Source organism: Antedon bifida, chromosome 2, assembly GCF_963402885.1.
Source record: "Antedon bifida chromosome 2, ecAntBifi1.1, whole genome shotgun sequence".
Lineage (NCBI taxonomy): Eukaryota > Metazoa > Echinodermata > Crinoidea > Comatulida > Antedonidae > Antedon > Antedon bifida.
The window spans coordinates 9510830-9531690 of record NC_136227.1 but is presented as its reverse complement, the minus strand read 5'-3'; the positions used below and the strand labels follow the sequence as shown (position 1 = coordinate 9531690).

Genomic DNA, 20861 nt, shown 5'->3' with positions numbered 1-20861 from the left:
ACTATCTACCTACTACCTAGCCTAGTTATTTAGTTAGCCTAGCATAGGCCTAGCTAGGCCTAGAGAGAGGTAGGCCTAGCTAGCTAGGAGGGTAGGCCTACTTATCCAGAGGTCTGGTCCCTACAGGAAGACTAAACTAAATTAAATAGGCCTAGGCCTAACTAAAAAAAAATACCTTGTCGACTTGTTGGTGCATTATTAATTATTGTCATCGAGTTGACGGGTTGATTAAATACACATCATTTATTTCGTGTTTTTAATTCTCGAAACCAACAACCAGACGAGACTAAGACACGTCGATGAACAACTTCTGACCAATCAACAACCGTTTACAATTAATGCGCCCTCTATGTTGGGTAATAAAATCAAAGATGGTAAAATTACGCACCGTTTGTAAACCTCTCCCTTGCGTGAAATCCTTCCGATCCCTCCGAAACATAGTCCAATAGACATAAAATAAATCGGAATAAAGATCAATGTTACATTTCTTTATTATATAAACTGTTTAAATTTAAAACATTTCTAAAACACATACCGGCTTTTAAAAGATAATTTGATATATGACATTTTTAAATTTAGCACTGAAACAATGCATTTAAAGAAATGTAACATTTACTTTTATTCCGATTTATGTACTATAATTGTGAACTTGAAATAATGTCAACTCAATAAAACTATGTCTACACTATCAAACTATTTTGCCAAAAAAGGTGCGATGTAGCCAAATATGGTAGTGATATGCCCAAATTATGCAAATCTATTATACATCCTCACCATGGATATTGTTCAATTCAATTTCTCCATGTCATGCCCGTCGAATTGACGCTGTTCAACGGAAATTTGTACGATTCCTGTCTTAATTGTCCTAATTTTCCCTTTTCCATTAATTCTGTTCAACAATCGTCGAACGATATCTGATATGTTTTTTTTATATAATATTTTAAATTTTGAATATGACTTTTCATTAATTTCGCAGCTTATATTAAATGCTTGTAATTGTATATAGGCCTAGTAATGTGTTGATAAGTGTAATAAAAACAAGGAAAAAGGTGTGTAAAACCATTATGATTCAACATTTCCAATTGTATGCCATATAATTATTGTTCTCAATATGCTAAATATTTAATCCGTAATTGAAGATGCCTAAATTAAAATAAATATTAAATCACACGACTCAATTTTAGACTAGTTGTTAATCTGAATCTAAATCACTTTAGGAAGATAAATTTTAGTATGATTGTATTTTATCTCAAGTCTAGTAAAGAATTGTATTGAGATATTTTTTTAGAAGCAATATTAGCCTTTGTGTTTTTTGTTATTGTATATTTTGTATACTCGAAAACAAATGAATTTGAAAAAAATAATGATGTGAATATAATAATATGAATCACAACACAAAAATTACAATCTGCGCATGTCCTACGCAACTTTATAGGTACGATGGCGATCATCGCTTCTTTCGATGACGTAACAATTATTGACCTTTGAGTTAGTTTGCACGTAGTAGAGCATACTGTGGTTATTTATCGTTTACAATTTTGCTAATCAAAATGTCGACATTAAACATCCGTTTTATTCAAGTAGCGCCAGTAAGTTATTCTTGAATATCATTCCTACAAACTGTATAGTTTGATTTTATTTTATTTCAGATTTAGGTGAAAATACAGTGATATTAAAAAATTATATTTGGCGCTCATCGGGAACGGCATAGAAAAATAAGGTCCGGGCACAATGTGTGATTTAGGTCGGGTATCACATCTGTCAAAAACTCGGAGGGAAATATTTAAAAGTTTACCACATACTATTTAGTATAAGGCTTTAGCTATAACTTTAAACACGGGGAAAATGCAAATGTTGCTTTATCTCTCTATTGCTATATTATTTGAATTGTAGTAAAACAAAAAAAGAAAACAATAATATTACAAAACCGTAGTAACGCAAATTTGTCCTCTGCACATACCAACAGCGCAGGTTCTGTCTTGACAATAGTTACGCCCCACTGTTGTTGTGAGGGTTTTCTTCACAATGTAATATTCAGCCGCAGAAAAGAAAGTGGTTACGTCATAGACACGTCAGTGGTGTGATTGGCGGTTGTATGTGACGTAACGTCTACTTTTAACCAATAAGCTTCTGCTGTCTGGTATTTATAATTTACATATTATTGTGGGGATCATCTCATATTAGTTTTCTTTCACAATGTACACGATCGACGGAGGGCCGCGCCCGGCCCTGAGACAGGCTGTAGCATAGGCCAAGGCTATAATTAATAAGCCTAGCTAGGCCTAGTAATGGTTTAAGGTTAGGCCTAATGATGTATTTTTTTAAATATATTTGTGCAGATTGATAACATTGAGGAGGACATCGAATCTCAAGTATCAGAGGGTGATGTAGGCCTAGGCCTATCTCAAGAAAGCACAACTGTGCGGGATGCATGCATCCTCAAAATTGAGAATGAGACTGAGACTGGGAGTGATTCCTCATCTGCAGACCAAAAAGACAAGAGCCTTTTTGAAGAAGGAAAAAGTAGTAGTGAAAACAGCACCTCAAGTAGAGGCACATGGGACAATAAAACAGATTTTCTGTTGTCTTGTCTGGGGTATGCTGTTGGGTTAGGAAATGTTTGGCGATTTCCTTACCTGTGCTATGAAAATGGTGGCGGTAAGCATCTTAAGTTTATTTTATTTTTTATTTAAAAACTGTAAAGTTTATGTTTATAAACATCATTAGTATAGAGGCCGAGAAAAAAGTGAATCCTTCACTACACTGTACCACTAGGCCTAGGCCTAGCCCTATAACATTAACAATAAAAAAAACATCTTTTCTAAGGCCTATGCTCGCTAGTATAGTACTGTACTGATTAGGTTGCAGTGTACATAAAATAAAGCGTCTGGCGGAGGCCTATTATACCATATGTTCGCCTTAATTAAGACTTCTGAATAGGCCTAGGCCTATTTCATTTCTTTTTCTAAACCAAATTATGGAATGAACTTCAACAATATAAATCTCTAAATTAGAATCTTAAAGATGTATTTTCCCCCAAAAACATGAAAAATGAAGAGTAATAAAATCAGACTTTATAGGCCATTTTGCAGTTTACAATAATAAAGTTATCCACTTCTTTAAAAAAAAAAACAACAAAAATATTTCACAAACGGTTTCAGTTCGGAAATTAATTATTTTTAATGGTTTAAGAAAAATTGTTTGATATTGTATTTATCTATATTGCTCTGATTTGATTATTATTAGTTTATTATATTATAATCATAATGATTAAATCATAAATAATTAAAGTAAAATGTTTAGCTTTTGCACAGACTGTAATGAGAATATGTATATATTTTAGGTGCATTCCTTATACCTTATGCAACCATGCTGTTTTTAGCTGGACTTCCCATGTTCTTCATGGAGCTTTGCCTTGGACAGTACTCCAGCAGTGGACCAGCAACTGTCTGGAGGATCGCTCCAATGTTTAGAGGTAACTCCAAAACGCTAAATAATGAATAAAGATAACACTACATTTTAATTTAACACATTTAGGTTAAAGATTTAACTACAGCAACAAAATGAACAAACAGAAAACTGGTTTCAATTTGTTTTCAATACTACAATAGTAACCGACCACAAAATTATACTACACTATATTATTAATAAATTTTGAAGTTTAACTTAGATAATAAATAGTATTATAATAGAACCCATATTAAGGGGACACCTTTGGGACCAAAAAAGTGTCCCCTTATTTATATATTTCCATTGTTCATGTCATGGGAAAGTGTCTCCTTAATAGGGATGTCCTCTAAATAGGGGTGTTCCACAAATTGTCTCAATTTTATCGTTTCACATTGTTAAATTAAAATAATGTTACTGCATCATGATTTAAAAATTTTTAAATCATTAAATCTGTTTATACGTTTTTCCAGTTTTGTATCAAATGTTTTGGTCGCCCTTTCATGACATGTTTTTTTTCTTTTTAAATGTGTATTGTTAATTCTTTATTCACTTGGAATTTGTAAGACAACTCCAGAAATCTTATAGGCTATGGTCTTTGTTTCCTATTCCTTCCTGAGGAATCATTGTTTTCAAACTTAGTTTTGTTGTTATGTATAGGAATGGGTTACGGAATGGTGCTGATTTCAGCTTTTATCGGCCTTTACTACAATGTGATTATAACATACATATTGTATTACATGTTTGCTTCATTCACCAACAAACTGCCCTGGATCGGATGTAACAACCCTTGGAACACGGACATGTGTAACGGCATCTACGACGAGTGTGTGAGCACTGGTAATAAAATCATGACGGTGAACAACACATGTGTTGGTGTCGACTCCCTTTCAGAAGAAGAACTTGACTTTTACAGTATTGGACTTAATGCACTAGGAGAAATAGATCTAAGTAACTACATCGATCCATTGAAACCAAAACGGAAACTTCCCAGCGAAGAGTATTTCAAGTAATTTTATAGTTTTATTTTATAAAGAGTTGATATGTGATTAGATTACTATTTCATCAGTTATGCCGCAGAGTAACTCTAAACATGTAATTTTACTTGAGAAAAAAATAGAAATTAAAAATATAGAATGCTTTCTAAAATATGATGGCTAGGTAATAGATCAAGTACTATGTTCATATTGTACTTACGAGCATTAGCCATTGAATTGAAACAGGGATCAGCTCAGAAGTTTGAAATGTCAAATGGTTGCAAAAACTCACTATTTTATTTTAGTAATGCTGTCCTGCATGAGGCATCTGGGATTGGTGAATTAGGTACTGTTGTTTGGCCATTACTAAGCTGTCTTGTCTTTGCCTGGATCATCATCTATTTCTGTCTTCAAAAAGGCATTAAATCTTCAGGAAAAGTAAGCAATGCAATATATTTCAATTTATATTAACCATGTTGGTTATGATACTGGCTACCACTCCAAGGTTCAAGCCCGTCACATGTCAGGATTTTTCTAAGGACAAAATTACAACTCCACTCCCAAAGACTTGTATAAGACTTTGTTTATTTAGAGCATCTTGTGTATATGTTTTTCTTGTGAAGCTCTGAGGGTCCCTAATGATCAGCAATTGCTGGATGGATCACCCTCATTAAATATGGTCACAAAAAAAATCATGGAACGTCCATTCTCAAGAACAAATGAGTCACATTAACAACTAAACAAAGTACGAACACCAAAGGGTGACAGGAAATACTTAACAATTAGTTACAAAGACTGAAAAATCTAAAATGATAGGCTTCTCTCGTTAATTATTAAACAATTTGGCCGAGTCATTTTGTTTGTCTTAAAACAGGCACTTTTTTTTAATCTAAGATTTGACAATGAGATTTCTATAGGTGTGACTTGGTATAAATTTTATGTTTAGCTATTCAGTTTATTGACTAGTGGTAGTAGCAAAGAACTTATAACACAAGAATCTCCTGTTCGTCCGAAGCGCGTAACAATTTCGAAAGGCATTGTGGGATAGAATAGAGCTATGGGTGGCGCCATTGTGAGCCATGGAGTAGGGCGCCCGCATCAAATTAGAAAGTCAAAATCATAGAGGGGTTCTGCTAATACTCTAGGGGGGGGGGGGTAGAGTAATTGACTGAGGAGTAGGGCGCCCGCATCAAATTAGAAAGTCAAAATCATAGAGGGGATCTGCTAATACTCTAGGGGGGTCGAGTAATTGACTTCCTAGTTTGGAGGGGGCGCTGCTCCATGCTGTGAAATGGCGTCGCCCAGTTTGACCTTTTAACCCTGTACTTCCGATACTGTGTTTTGAATGCAAATTGAAGAACAGGAGATTCTTGTGTTATAAGTTCTTTGGTAGTAGCAACAACTGAAATATGTACTGTATTCAATTTTATAGTATAGCTACCAATAAATTGTTAATGTTTAAATGTCTTGTTTTATACAGGTGGTATACTTCACAGCGACATTCCCATACATTGTATTGGTACTTTTCTTGATACTTGGACTGACATTGGAAGGTAGTTACAATGGGATCATGTTCTTCCTCACCCCACGCTGGGAAATCCTCTATGAACCAAAAGTATGTTTTTTTTTATTTCTATATTAGTATTATTATTATTATTATTATTATTAGTATTATTGTATTTGTGTATCATTTGTCATGTGTATGCAGATTCATCCCATCCCCTCAAAAGTTTCCAGATGTATTGAACGGAGCGGTAGACTCCGGTCATCATCGATATGTATGAACCGCTATAGAAATTTGTTTATCCCTACTGGGATATGATGTAATGACAATTTTCAGAGATAATCTGTTTGATGTATTTAATTAAATAGTTGTTTTTAATATCATCATTATTGTATTCTTGAACTTCGAACAATGTAAATTTCCTGTGAAGGAGGAAATAAAGTTTATCTGTATCTGTATGTGGTACATTGGGTAAAGTTTTTAGGAAATTCAAGTAATCTTTATTATGTTTTCAACAATAGGTATAAAACCAAAATTGCTTACTGGTTATGTGACAGAGAAATGGATATCAAATGCAAACATATAAAAAGCTTTTAGGCTTATGTATTAGTTATCTGATTATAACTATAGGTATCCCAATGTAAAAATTTAAATTAGTGATAGTATTTTTTCTTTTTTCAGTTAATCAAAAGGAACTTACTGAACCTAAACTTTTGCAATTTAAATGATTGAAATCGGATTATCTATTCAAATGTTATGGTCCGTTAAAGTTGCCAAAAAAAAAGAAAAAAAAAAGTTCTTATTTTTGCCAAACCCATAGATACCACAGAGTTGTACATGACTTTTGTTAGTGGGGGGTCCTCGAAACATTTTTTTTTAGTTTTTAGATATCGCCCTCCAAAATTGGTCTTTTTGCGCTCGTTTTTTTCCAAATGTCTCTAAAAGTTCCCGTCTTTAAATGATTTGTAACTTTTGAACCAGTGTATGAATTGGCTTCTTTTTTTTTTGCATTGCATAGAATGTAATATGTATTTTAGTAAGATTATTTATATTGACAGGTAGGTATTTCAGAAATACAACATAATATTGTTAAAAAATTTTAAAATGTAAAAAAATATATATTGTGTTAAAAAACTGTGTTTTTGTTTCTTTCATTAAATATTATTTTTCGTAAGTATACATTTTTTTATAATTCTAGAATTTAAATTTTTAATGCTAAATTCTGCCGAAAAAATATCGGGAAAAAAAAAATTTAAAATTTAACAAAGTAATTACCTCAATAGTATAATGTTAATATGTTTATTTTATTTCCTTTTCGATTATTCTAACCGTAAGGTACACTTTAAATTGAAATACGGAATCAAGTTTAGGCCAAGGTACAGCGTATACATATAACGGCAACCCTGACCAAAGCGCGTTTTGACTGCCTAGGCAATTTCATTTCCTGGGCGACAGTAATTTAGTAATAAACTGAAAACTGAATCCCCCTAGCAAAAATACAAATAATCACTACTTCATTATTTTTTTAGGTATGGCTGGACGCAGCAGTTCAGATTTTCTTCTCCCTTAGTACATCATGGGGTGGATTACTGACATTGTCCTCGTACAATAGGTTCCACAACAACTGCTACTTGTGAGTGAATGAAATATATTATTAATAATTAAAACATTTTCTGAATTTGAAAAAAAATGATTATTTAAAAGTATGATTGGAGCCAATCTGAATTCAGCAAAAAAAATGCTATTAAACTTTGATTATTCTGTTGACGGAGAACTTTCGTTTTGCAAAGGCCAATGTTTGACCCAATGTGTCATTGGTCATTGTCTGGACTTAGAAACCATCAAATCTGTGTCAAGGTGGGGAGCGAATAAACACGTCCCAATCCTTGCATGCATACAATAGATTAACATTAAGTTTGATAGTCGGCGTTGGAAATTAAAAGTGTTTTTCACCATGCAAACCTTTTAATGCATAATAAAATTATATAAAATAATGTTTGTTAGCATTTTCACAGCCATGACAGTAATAAATATGATTACCCTTACAGTGATGCCATCTTCATAGCCCTAGCCAACTGCATGACCAGTGTGTTCGCTGGAGTTGTAATCTTTTCCATCCTTGGCTTTATGGCAAATGAACTGGGACGAGAAGTCAGCGAAGTTGTAGACCAAGGTATGAACATTTGTAGTCTATAAATTTGTAAAACACTCATAATTAATGGGATCACTTGGTGTGGTCAAGAAAGAAGGAGCATTTACAAAATCAATAGATTTTAAAGCGCCATTCCAATGATCATTGCTCTTGGCGACGAGTGTTTAGAAGTGACTTGAAACTGTCCAATGATGACGAGTTTCTAATGTGTAAAGGTAGATTGTTCCTGATGACCAAAATGTATATGGTTATTTTGTTTAAAACAAACATTTCTAACAATATGTAACTACTAAATAATATTTTCTTTTTTTTTTGTGTAAGGCTTTGGTCTAGCTTTCATTGCCTACCCAGAAGCCCTTGCTAGGCTGCCTGCAGCACCAGTCTGGTCAATCCTGTTTTTCTTTATGCTGCTCACCTTAGGCCTGGACACCCAGGTAGAGTTTATTCATTGTAGTTTGTGCTTAGGGAGACCTTTGGTTTAAGAGACATCCTTTAGTCAATGACTAGGTTCTCCCTAGTGCTCCTTTTTATCATTAAAAGAAATAAAATAAAACAAATATGTACATAAAGATAATATTGTACCCTATCATTTTGAAACAATTTCTTGGTGAATATGATTATGCAATTTTAACAACATACTAACAATAGTTATTCACTTTGACCAAAAGTATTTGAAACATGATTCAAAGGAAAGTCAACTGAAAGCCCATTGTATTTGTAATTTTTATTGTATCAAGTTTTTGGTTTAAATTAAATTATATTTTTAGTTGTTATTAATCACTTCTTTTTTTTTGGAAAAAACTAAACTAATTAAATTGTTGATTTAGTCATCTTTGCTTTTCATGTTTTTGGGGGACAAAACTCTCCTCTGTGTAATATTATGTATTATTTGGTATGTCAGTAATGATTTCACTAACACTGATTTTTTATTTAAGTTCACCATAATGGAGACTGTCATGACATTCATCACAGATTTTTTTCCAAACCTAAGAAGGAACAAACCTAAGGTTCTCTTAGCAAGTTGTACCATGATGTGCCTCGCATCTCTCATCTGTGTCACAGAGGTATGTTTACTTTTTACAAATGGAGGGTGGAGGGAGTGTAGATTATTAATAAAGGAACACAATGTAAGTGAGTGTTAACATTATCATACTGACACACATTCTGTCAAAAATTGTTTTCATTTTAAATGTCATGCTCCAAGCGCAACCCAAATGGACCTTTAGTTAATCAAAAGGGGGCTAGTAGTAGTGCCTACAAATTGTACCTTTAGCGGTAGACAGGAGATTCCTTGAAATATCGGTATATCTCATGATTAGCAGGAGACTTAGACAGGAGGTCTGTCACTGAAAGAATTTCTCTTCACAGGCCGGAGTTTACTGGGTGAGTCTATTAGACTCATACTCAGCTAGCTTTGTCATGCTGACCTTTGCCACCATGGAATGCTTAATTGTAAGCTGGGTATATGGCTATGAAAGATTCAAGGAAGACATCTCCATCATGATTGGTTCTGCAAGAGTTAACAACAAACTCTTCAATTATTGGCGTGTCTGTTGGTGCTTTATCACACCAGCTCTGCTTAGTGTGAGTAAACTTTAATTAATTATCTGCAATTAGCAATAAGATTAATCAAAATTGACAGAGAATGTAGTAAAGAAACTAATTATTTATCTACCTAAAAACTTTCTTGCTAAAATGACTCATGCTTGTACGTGGACAATGTTATTGAGTAGAGAGCATGACAAACTGCCAAATCTGAGTAGCCAATTTCTGCAGACTTATTTGGTAATCTTTCCCTTTTTATCGGGTTAAGACAGAAATCACAATAATGCATTAGTCTAATTATTTTCAAAATAGCTGACCTTTCCTAAATATAACTGAACCTAACCCTCTATTAATACAATTATTTAAAAAGCACAGATGATGTTGATGGGCATTGAACCCAGGGCTCCAGTTCCTTAGACTGAAGCCTACACCACATTTGTCTTGGTGAAACTTGTTGACACAAACTATTTGATTTATATCCATGCTTATATAGCACCCCCTATAATGTCATAAATCATTATTATTATTAATATGAATTATTCATGATTTCTGTCATAACCTGATAGGAAGAAAAATAATGCTGGAGGGGCATGCAGGCCCTCCATCCGGCAATTCTGCACACCACCATTATCGACTTATTGTTTCTATGATTGTGTTACTACAATTGACTATCTATCTGTCTTATTAAGTCTATGAGAAATATGTTGATTTTACAGTTTGTACAAGTTTACAGCTTTGTCAACTGGAGTGCTCCATCTTACAACGGAGGCTTCCCAACCTGGGCACATACAATTGGATGGCTCATTACAGGCTCCACCATAATTCTGGTTCCAATCTTCATCGTTGTAGAGCTGCATAATGCATCAGGCACATTCCTTCAAGTAAGTCAAAAAATGAGTTAGGTGTCAAATCAAATATCATTTCATCTTTATGTAGCTTGCCCAGGGATCTGTGTTCATCAGCTGTTAAGATTTTTTTCTCATGACAAAAAACAACTCCACTCCCCAAAGACTTGTAACTTAAAGCTCTGTCTACACTTTATCAAACTTTATGTGACAACAAAATGTGATGTGCTCAAATATGGACACATGTCATATTACTACTATATTTGGGCATATCACACATTATTTGTCAAACTAGTTTGATGACAGAGCTTTAGACTTTTTGTAGAGGATCTTGTGTATATGTTTGTGAACAGGGTTGCAGAATTTGCTTATGGTTATACAGTACTCTTGGTAATTTGCCTATAAAATACAAGATAGATTTATTTTGGAATTTCACTTAAATATAAAAAAAAATGTACACAAAATAGCACCATAGATTGATGAAATACATCTCTGAGAAGTATTCAATTAGCCTACATCTAATTTTTGTTTCATTTGATTAATTTCAGCGACTAAAACTCATCAGTGCTCCTGCTGCAGATTGGGGACCACTGAAGTACGAACATCGGGCCTTGGTCAGGAAATCTGGAAGTTCAGTTTCTACCATATCCGATCTGGTTGAACGGGAAAAGGGTAACAATATATTATATTATAATTGTAATAGAGTAAATGTTAGTTATCTAAATAATTATAGATCAGTAAAAAGGGAAGTGCATTTCAACATCTGTAGTAAATAAAATCAATTATTCATAATTGATTTTAATTAATTCTATTTTTGATTTTATTTTTTCTAATATTGACGTACTGTACTATGAACAAATAAATATTATTATTAGTTATTAATAATAATAATGCAATGCTTGTTCTCTCTGTTCTACTTGTTTAGGCCAAACGAGTGGCTCCACAGAGCCTAACAAAGCCTCACATGACCCTACTTGAAGGATCATTAAGGAGGATGTGCATGGGACAAGCGGAGGCTTAAAAATAATGTGGTAAGAAAATATTATGTTATATTATATAAATATGAGTGTATTGTCAGTGATCCTACCTAAACCTTTTATTATTAACATTTTGAAGAACAATCAAAGCAGAGAGCTTCACTGGAACACATTTTAGCTCAAGACATTTTCATATTGATTGTTTTTTAACACATTAAAAAGCTTGAAAAATAAGCTATTAAATAACTTAATTTAAGTTAGGAGAAAGTACTGTAGGAAGCCTTTTGCCATTTTCCCCCTGACTTTTATATTATGACTAAACATTAGTGTCGTTTCACTGACCAAATGTTTGTAAAGGGAATGTTTAAAAAGTAAATTAATGCTTCTATTTGTTTACTTTCAAACAGTAACAACATAAAAAGCTGATGAGGACAAAGGAATCAGTCCTAGTGTAACTCTCTACATAAAATGGATCTGGACCAATGGCCATGTAAATGTCAAGACAATAGAGGAAAAAATCTGGACTACATCATTACAGAAATGGACACAGTTTTCACCAGTACTGTAGCCTACTAGAGCTGTACCCTAAATATTATTGAGAGAATAACAAAAACACAAGGACTACATCACTACAGAAATGACACAGTTTTCACCAGTACTGTAGCCTACTAGAGCTGTACCCTAAATATTATTAAGACTAGAGAATAAAAAAACCACAAGGACTACAGCACTACAGAAATGGACACAGTTTTCAACAGTACTGTAGCCTACTAGAGCTGTACCCTAAATATTATTGAGAGAATAAAAAAACCACAAGGACTACATCATTACAGAAATGGACACAGTTTTCACCAGTACTGTAGCCTACTAGAGCTGTACCCTAAATATTATTGAGAGAATAAAAAAACACAAGGACTACATCACTACAGAAATGACATAGTTTTCACCAGTACTGTAGCCTACTAGAGCTGTACCCTAAATATTATTGAGAGAATAAAAAAACCACAAGGACTACATCATTACAGAAATGGACACAGTTTTCACCAGTACTGTAGCCTACTAGAGCTGTACCATAAATATTATTGAGAGAATGAAAAAAACCACAAGGACTACATCAGTACAGATATGGACACAGATTTCACCAGTACTGTAGCCTACTAGAGCTGTACCCTAAATATTATTGAGAGAATAAAAAAACCACAAGGACTACATCATTACAGAAATGGACACAGTTTTCACCAGTACTGTAGCCTACTAGAGCTGTACCCTAAATATTATTGAGAGAATAAAAAAACCACAAGGACTACATCATTACAGAAATGGACACAGTTTTCACCAGTACTGTAGCCTACTAGAGCTGTACCCTAAATATTATTGAGAGAATAAAAAGGATACCACATACACCACTATATGATTGTTACAATCTATTATTTAGAGTCTGATAACATGTTATAGAGTAGAACACTGGGGACACTTTCAGGATCCAACAAAGTGTTCTCTTAATAGGGGACGTGTCTACAAGAATAGGTACGAACGCCCATTAATGCCATTTTAAGTATATGTTTTTCGAACGTAATCCGGATTAATAATCTGTTCAAACGAATTAGTAATCCGTTCAAACGAATTGCAACATATACAACAAGTGCCATTTAAAGTATATGTTGTAATTCGTTTGAACGGATTACTAATCCATTCAAACGAATTACTAATTTGTTTAAACAGAGTAATAATCTGTTCAAACAAATTAGGAATCCGTTCAAACGGATTAGTAATTTGTTTAAACGGATTACTAATTTGTTCAAACGAATTACTAATTCGTTCAAACGAATTACTAATTCGTTCAAACAGATTAGTAATCCGTTTAAACAAATTATTAATTACTAAAACAGATTATTAATCTGTTTAAACAAATTAGTAATCCGTTTAAACAAATGATTAATTTGTTTAAACGGATTGCTAATCCTGTTTGAACGAATTAGTAATTCGTTTGAACGAATTAGTAATTCGTTTGAACGGATTCCTAATTCGTTCAAACAGATTATTAATCTGTTTAAACAAATTAGTAATTCGTTTAAATGGAAATACACGCAAAAATAAAATGACACTGTACAATGCTTAAAAATACCGGGCACTAGGAAATAACTTGTGACCGAAATAAAATGAACTATACCGTCTTAGAGTATTGGAGAACACTAGGAAAGATGAATAGAAATATAAATTCCGAGTATGATAAAGATTATATAGAGACTGTCAATTTCGTTAATAACCTTAAAATAAATAATGACTGTAGGCAAAATGTTGAGGATAGCACTAAATCAATCGTTGACATTAAACTCACATTAGATATAGTGAAATCTGCTATCTACCAATCAAAAAACAACAAATCTGCTGGTTCTGACAATATATCTAATGAATTACTAAAAAACGGTGGGACAATTTTAAATAGATTAATTTTATCACTATTCAAAAAAATTGTGAGTCTTGAAAAATTACTACCGTCGGAATGGAATAGTAGCATTGTTGTACCAATATATAAAAAGGGTGATAGAAGGGACCTAAATAACTTTAGAGGAATATCTTTAACATCTTGCGTTTCTAAAATATTCAATAGAATTGTACATTACACAGTTTCCGACTTCTTAGAAGAAAACAATACCCTTTCAGAAGTTCAGGGAGGGTTTAGACCGAAGATGCGAAGACCACATTTTCACTCTTAAAAACATTGCTAGTTGCCGACTTGCTGAAGGCAAGAAGACTTACTTAGCATTCCTTGACATAAAAAAGCATTTGATAGCGTATGGAGTGATGGATTGCTAATGGCAATATGGAATATAGGAATTCGTGGAAGGCCTAGATTATAGAATATTGTAGCTTGTACGACAATGTTAAGGGGCAAGTAAGATTTGGTGACATTGAAACACAGTCTTTTGATATAGAAGAAGGTGTTAAGCAAGGGTGTGTCCTTTCCCCAACCCTGTTTTGCATAATAATGAACGAACTCACTAAATTATTACGAGAACACGCGTTAGGTGTGCGCATACACGACATCTGCCTTGGTAGCCTTTTTTGGGCCGACGATATCGTACTTTTAGCAGATAGCGAAAAAGAACTCAATAAAATGTTAGATTTAGTATCCTTATTTGCTAAAAAATGGAAATTTAATTTTAATAGTGAAAAGTCAAATGTTTTGATAATAGGCCAGACTTTGAATAGCGAAACACTTTTATATCTGAAGTTGAAACATATAAGTATCTTGGTGTATACATTTCTAGAAATCTAAAAGACAATTTCCACATCAATCAAGTTATTAAAAAGGGTAATATGATCATTGCGTACATTAAATCTATTATAGACTCAACAATTTTGATCGCGTTGTATATGGAGATATCCTTTGGAGAAGTATCGGCCTTCCGACTATTAACTATGCTTGTGCTGTATGTGTACTAATCCTAAACTAAACTAATACTAAAGACATACAAAGGATTGAGTCTCTTCAGGGAAGAGTTAAATTGTAATTTAACTCTTCCCTGGTCTCTTCAATTACAAATGGCGCGAACAATTCTTAAAGCGAGTAGAAGCACTGCAAAAGAGGCAATTTATGGCGATCTAGGTTGGCAACCAATTAAACAGGATATTTTTAAAGCGAAATATATAAGAAATGTTATGTGTATGGAAATGAATCGTTCACAATTACAGTATGCATTGTTTCAGTTCTAAATTCAAAATTTCATATATCAAATTATCTTTTTAAAAGCCGGTATGTGTTTTAGACATTATTTATTTAACATTTTACATAATAAAGAAACGTAACATTAACTTTTGTTCCGATTTATTTTATGTCTATTGGACTTTTTTTTCGAGATCGGAAGGATTTCACGCTAGGAGGTTTTTACAAATGGTGCGTAATTTTACTATCTTTGATTTTACTCAACACAGAGGGCGCATTAATTGTAAACGGTTGTTGATTGGACAGAAGTTTTTCATCGACGTGTCTGGTTGGTTGTCGTGCGCGTATATATATTTCATGTAGATTTAAGAGGCAAAAAATGAATTTGATTTTGTCGTCTGCGCTGCTTGATCTAGGCTAGTACAGCCCTTATTTTAATGTTGGAAATGTTGGAAAAACATGCTTTTTCATCTTAATTAAAGCTCACTATATTATCTAGGTATGTACAAATATTATTTTAATTAATAGTAAATAATAATAATAGTAAATTGAATTTTTATTGATTGAATTCAAACATTAACAGGGCCCGCCGATGCTGCGGGATTATTTGAAGCATGCATGTGTGACGAATTTATTGGTCGTCGAGGAGCGGGTCGAGCGCTAGCCATCCTGTCTAGGCCTAGCCTCCCTCTCCGTGCCCACCATCGGCCCAGTACTAGATTAGGCCTAAAATATAGGACATATATTTTAGTACCTAGGGGTCTAGGCTAAATAGGCCTAGCCTAGGCTAGGCTAGAAAGGATTAAATACACATGATGTGTGTATTTGATCAACCCGTCAACTCTAGGCTAGGCAGGCCTGGCCCTAGGCTAGGCCTAGGCCTAGCATCAATAATTAATAATGCACCAACATTCAACAAGGCGACAATGTATTCTTTTTTAGTTAGGCTAGGCCTAGAGGCCTAACTAGGGACTAGGCCTAGGCTAGGCTAGGCCTAATTTTGTTCCAGCCTAGCCTATAATATAGGCCTAGGCTAGGCCTATGATGCCCCTAATTAATAATAAGTAGGCCTAGCCTAGGGTATTGAGATTGAGAAAAATAATATTTTTTTACCCACAGCAGAAAGCTTTTAAAATGTCTAAAGACAACATGCAGCAGTCCCGCCAAACATCCTTTGTTGATAGCGATGGAAAAAAACAAAATTTGCCCGCACGTCTTCGCACTCAAAGAAAGAGTATTGCAATGATAGCATTCCAAGCTGAAACAATACGAGAAAGACAGGTAACTAGGCCTAAATCATTAAATAATCGTTAATCGTTAATGTATAATTTATTAATTATCTGATGATATTCCTATGTTTGTTTTATAATGTCCAAACATACATAACTTAGGCCTAGGCCTACTAAACTATTGTACAGTATTTATGTATTTGATGGAATCTATATTTATAATAAAATCTAAATCAAATTTCACTTCACAAATAAAAAATTTTTATATGTTTACTGTATTTATCTGTATTGTAGGCTAGGGGAAAAGAGGCTCGTGACATAAGAAGAATGGGGTTAACACCTGCCCACAAATACATTATAGAAATATTGGCCCAAAACACGGATTTTGATGCTCAGGCGGTAGAGGAATTTGTCCTGGATTCAGCCAAGGTAGGCCTTTGCAAGTGCTTTTGTTACTGCCTGGTTGTTTTTCTTACCATTTTACTCTCAGTCACTCTCATATAAAGCTTAAAGGAAAGGTTTAGTGCATGTCTTAAAGTCATCACACCATTTCCTTCTATTCTATCTAGGCCTTCCAGGATCATTTTGTAATTGGAAGTATTAGTCCCATCAAATATCAAGTGATGAGAGCCATCCCAACCTCTCCCCAGAATATCTTGTTTTCCACTGCTCTATGTCCATCAACAAATAATTAATTTTTTTTCAACAACTTATTAGAACTTTTTCCATCCACTAGTAAGAAAAAAAAAAGCCTACACATATTGAATAATTTTATAATGTATTTTGTGTTTTTATGTTAACTGCATTACTTTTTTTTTTTCTCTTTTTAATAAATCTATTTATAGCACATGGAATTGTTTTCAAGATTCTTGGACAAAAATGATTTAAGGGTATTGATGTTTTTTGTCCAAGAAATGGAACCTCCTGGATTTGGTGAGTATTTGTGTAAATAATCAATTTAGTACATAAAGGGTTTGTTCGACAGAATGTGGGAGATTTGTAAAGTGATGAATGGAAAGAGACAGAGAGAGACCTCAATTGACTCTTATTCCTATAGAGTGAAAAACATGGAAAAGAAGTAATAATGTACAGTGAAATCTCCCAAATACTGACCACCTAGTAAAAGTGATTTTCTTGCTGAACTGCAAGTCCTGATATCTTTAATAAACATATTTTAATGAAAACAAATCATGAATTCCATTCCATTGTCACTGTCAGTCTGGAAGAAAAATTATACTGTATACAGTTATTTTGTAAACTTTGGTCCAAGCTGTTTGACAATTCTAGTTAGTGGGAAAGATAGTGCAGAAATAGTTGAATGATGATTAACTATATTTTGTTTAGACTCTGGGAGAAGCCTTGGTCTTCCTAAAGGAACCAAGATGCAAGGTATTATCGTGACTGATGGCACCTGTGAAGCTCTTACAGGCAGATGTCTATACTTTATCAAGTCTGATGTGGCCAGTGTAATTAATCCTAGAAATGTTCATGAGGTTGGGACAATTTAATTTTCCTTAAATTATTTTTTAAAAATGTTTTTTGTTGTCACTGTAATTAAAATTCTACTACACACCAGATCTTAACACATACTGTAAAATGTCTTCATGCAGGTACATTACACAGCCATTTATTTTAATCAATGATTGTTCAGTTTGTTTTCATTTATTTATTTGTTTCTTTTTGAATTTCAAAATAAAATGCCAGTTGATATTCAAAGAACCTCTTTAATTCCAATAAATATACAATCAGGGAATGAATAAAACTAAAACATTAACATTTAGATGTTCAGCGGCATACACATACTCTCATAACATTGGTTATAATAAAAAGTGATAAAAAACTGATATTACAAAAATGACAATATAGTGTGATTGAATCAGTCAATATTATAATTCTAAGAACCTCATTGATGTTAAACTTCTTTTCTTGTTTATTATTCTAATAGATGGTAAACTTTGGCAACTTCAGCTGTGCCAATGCAGGTACTCTGACTGTTCTTCCTGCTATCCAGCAATTACTCATGAAAGTGCATAACCCGGCAGCACATGCTCTTGATGATTGGGGAGCTCTTTCAGAAACACCTATTGGCAAAAAGACAAGACAGAATTTTCTTGATTCTTTTGATACATTTATTGACTTTATTAATGGTGAGTGATACAATTAATAATTTGTTGAATTCTCTTAATTCTTCTTCAACTTTTTAAATTAGAGTAAATTATAGAAACTAACACTAACAGAAATATTAATCATTATTAATAATTAATAATTAATGTAGCCAATATGGGACATATATTATATAGTATTTTCATTATTATGTTTTTAAGAATGTCATCATTGTACTATATTGTTATTATGATTATATGTTTATTGATTGATTCAATAAAATTCTCAAGTAGTATAAAATTAATTTGTTTCACAATATGGGAATTATTATGATAATTGTAACATGGATATAATATCATATGTTATAAGATAAACTTAATCAATTATCCATTTAATAAGTGTGCCTTTTTACACAGTACCTCTTTTATTCCAGGGGCCAAAACCAGCATTTCTGGTGCTGTGAAGCTGCATGGTTGTGATGGGTTTGATGTCACTAGTCTTGCTACACCTGGGGACTGCTTATCAGCTGCTGCCAATCCTGATACTGTGGCAATCTTAGAAGACCTGGTAAACCATTGGTGTAAAGAGATTGAACAGGTCATTATTTTTGTTTTATTTATAAATTAGCAGCAAACAGAATTAAAAGAGAGTTTGTATGATTATTGTTTGTTATACAAATGTGTGCTACTTGAACACATCCATGGGGCATCAAAATGACTCAAATTGAAATGATCTGCCATCTTAGATCCAATGGCAGCCAAACTGGTGTCTTAATTTTCCACTTTTCCCCACAGGTGTGTTTTTATTTTTGTTTATATACAAAGTTTTGCCATTTACACAGTATGTACAATTCAATTCAAAATGTATTAACATTACCTTAACATCAAGGTATGGTTAAGCAACAACATTTACAAAAAAAAAAGAACAAACGCCGAACATACATACTTCATAACTGGCTTGATGATATCGGGATCATTTGCACCCATAATAAATATACACTTATAATTTTGTGACATATTTTTGAAGTTTAAATTAAAATCTAGTACACATAGTAGTAGTAGGACTGTATACATATACTGTAGTTTCCTTATTCTCTTACCTTTCTGTGAAATATGATCAATTTCATCCAATCTATTAATGTATTATAGTGATGCTTAAATATGGTAGTGATATGACATCATCTTGTCCATATGGGCATATCACATTTTTTGTCACATATAGTTTGATTCTGTTGACAAAGCTTGACTTTTATAATTTAGGTTTTAACTGAAAGTGAACAGATGAGAAAAGAAGCTGATGATACCGGTCCTCTAGCTGAACTAGAGCATTGGCGCTTGTTGATGGCACGTTTCAATTCCATCATGGATCAGATCAAGAGTAAACACTGCAAGATGGTTATCAGTACTTTGAATGCTGCTAAGAGCAAGGTCCTTAAGGTACAGTTACGTTCCGATCCTTTTCCTGCAATTGGGACACATGGGGCCACTCTTGTGATCCAACACAGAGATTTAAGTGGCTTAAAATGAACACAAGCACAGGTAATCCCCTACAGCGAAAGATGCACTTGGTTTTTTAAATGCATATAAGCCAGACTTGTTCTATCACTAGAACTATGGTTCAGCAGCATTTAGTAAAGTCTATTTTATGATAATCACAATTTTTGGTCTGAGCTGTTTCATTTTACTTGAGAGGGATGTTCATTCTGACATATTTGCTATGATAGATTGCCAAAACCACTGTTGAATTTTTTTTAATGTAAATTAAAGTTTAGTTTTACCAACCTTAATTTGCACTTATTGAGCAGGTACAGTGGTAACATTTTTGTCAATTACTTTAAATTCTATTTATAGATATGGAAGGAACTTGACTGTCGTGTTACAGATTCTGCCAATGAAGCCAAAGACAATGTTAAGTTTCTATATACATTGGAGAAGTTCTGTGAGCCACTTTATCATGCAAATCCAGTATGTAGGCCACCTTTTATTGTATACATTTTGTGTATTACTCTGTATAGTGTGCTTCTTCAACTGCTAAAAGCGTGTATGAAAGGTCTGTATGAAAAAGCTATGCGATCTTTGCTTCCAGTCTCTCATACCTAAGATGTCAATTCAAATTCGCATGTCTTGTATTGTATATTTGCTTCAGGTTCTGTATCTCAGTCACCTCATAAACATACTGTTTGTAATGTAACTTGTGGTACACATTCAAGCCTCAGTGATGTCAATCTGACAGTTCTACATACTAAACGAAAGACCTTTGTAGATATCCAAATCCAAATTATAAATTAACTATTTTCAGATTGGCATGGTTGAGTGTATTCCAAGCCTCATCAATGCTATACGAATGATCCACAGTATTTCACAGTATTACAATACATCAGAGAGAATGACATCCTTATTCATTAAGGTAAAATTT

General features: G+C 33.4%; 2 protein-coding genes across 2 annotated transcripts in view; both read left to right on the top strand.

Annotated features, from left to right (window-relative positions):
• The first annotated feature begins 1550 nt into the window (after positions 1 to 1550).
• On the top strand, positions 1551 to 12086 carry LOC144835419 (sodium- and chloride-dependent neutral and basic amino acid transporter B(0+)-like). The gene is made up of 15 exons (XM_078690504.1): positions 1551 to 1589; positions 2340 to 2658; positions 3344 to 3475; positions 4108 to 4456; positions 4730 to 4862; positions 5905 to 6039; positions 7458 to 7561; positions 7977 to 8101; positions 8402 to 8514; positions 9016 to 9144; positions 9449 to 9664; positions 10342 to 10506; positions 11019 to 11142; positions 11396 to 11501; positions 11855 to 12086. Exons 1-14 carry the CDS (start codon positions 1551 to 1553, stop codon positions 11446 to 11448), a joined length of 2136 nt encoding a protein of 711 aa, XP_078546630.1. The 3' UTR covers positions 11449 to 11501; positions 11855 to 12086.
• A 4163-nt stretch (positions 12087 to 16249) lies between these two features.
• LOC144836214 (dynein axonemal heavy chain 8-like) overlaps positions 16250 to 20861 on the top strand; it is a 74608-nt gene continuing 69996 nt past the window's right edge. Inside the window, exons 1-9 of the mRNA XM_078691460.1 lie at positions 16250 to 16395; positions 16638 to 16772; positions 17189 to 17276; positions 17688 to 17836; positions 18289 to 18490; positions 18880 to 19043; positions 19706 to 19882; positions 20297 to 20410; positions 20745 to 20852. Of these exons, the coding sequence (XP_078547586.1) occupies positions 16264 to 16395; positions 16638 to 16772; positions 17189 to 17276; positions 17688 to 17836; positions 18289 to 18490; positions 18880 to 19043; positions 19706 to 19882; positions 20297 to 20410; positions 20745 to 20852 (1269 nt within the window). The 5' untranslated portion in view covers positions 16250 to 16263. The remainder of the gene's footprint in view (positions 16396 to 16637; positions 16773 to 17188; positions 17277 to 17687; positions 17837 to 18288; positions 18491 to 18879; positions 19044 to 19705; positions 19883 to 20296; positions 20411 to 20744; positions 20853 to 20861) is intronic.

What these genes read in the sequence shown, in the direction of transcription:
- LOC144835419 (XM_078690504.1), top strand. Translation starts at nt 1,551, where the DNA reads ATGTCGACATTAAACATCCGTTTTATTCAAGTAGCGCCA. An exon ending in GTGCTATGAAAATGGTGGCG is followed by an intron (nt 2,659 to 3,343) that starts GTAAGCATCTTA and finishes TATATATTTTAG; the next exon opens with GTGCATTCCTTATACCTTAT. An exon ending in CCTTAGGCCTGGACACCCAG is followed by an intron (nt 8,515 to 9,015) that starts GTAGAGTTTATT and finishes TTTTTATTTAAG; the next exon opens with TTCACCATAATGGAGACTGT.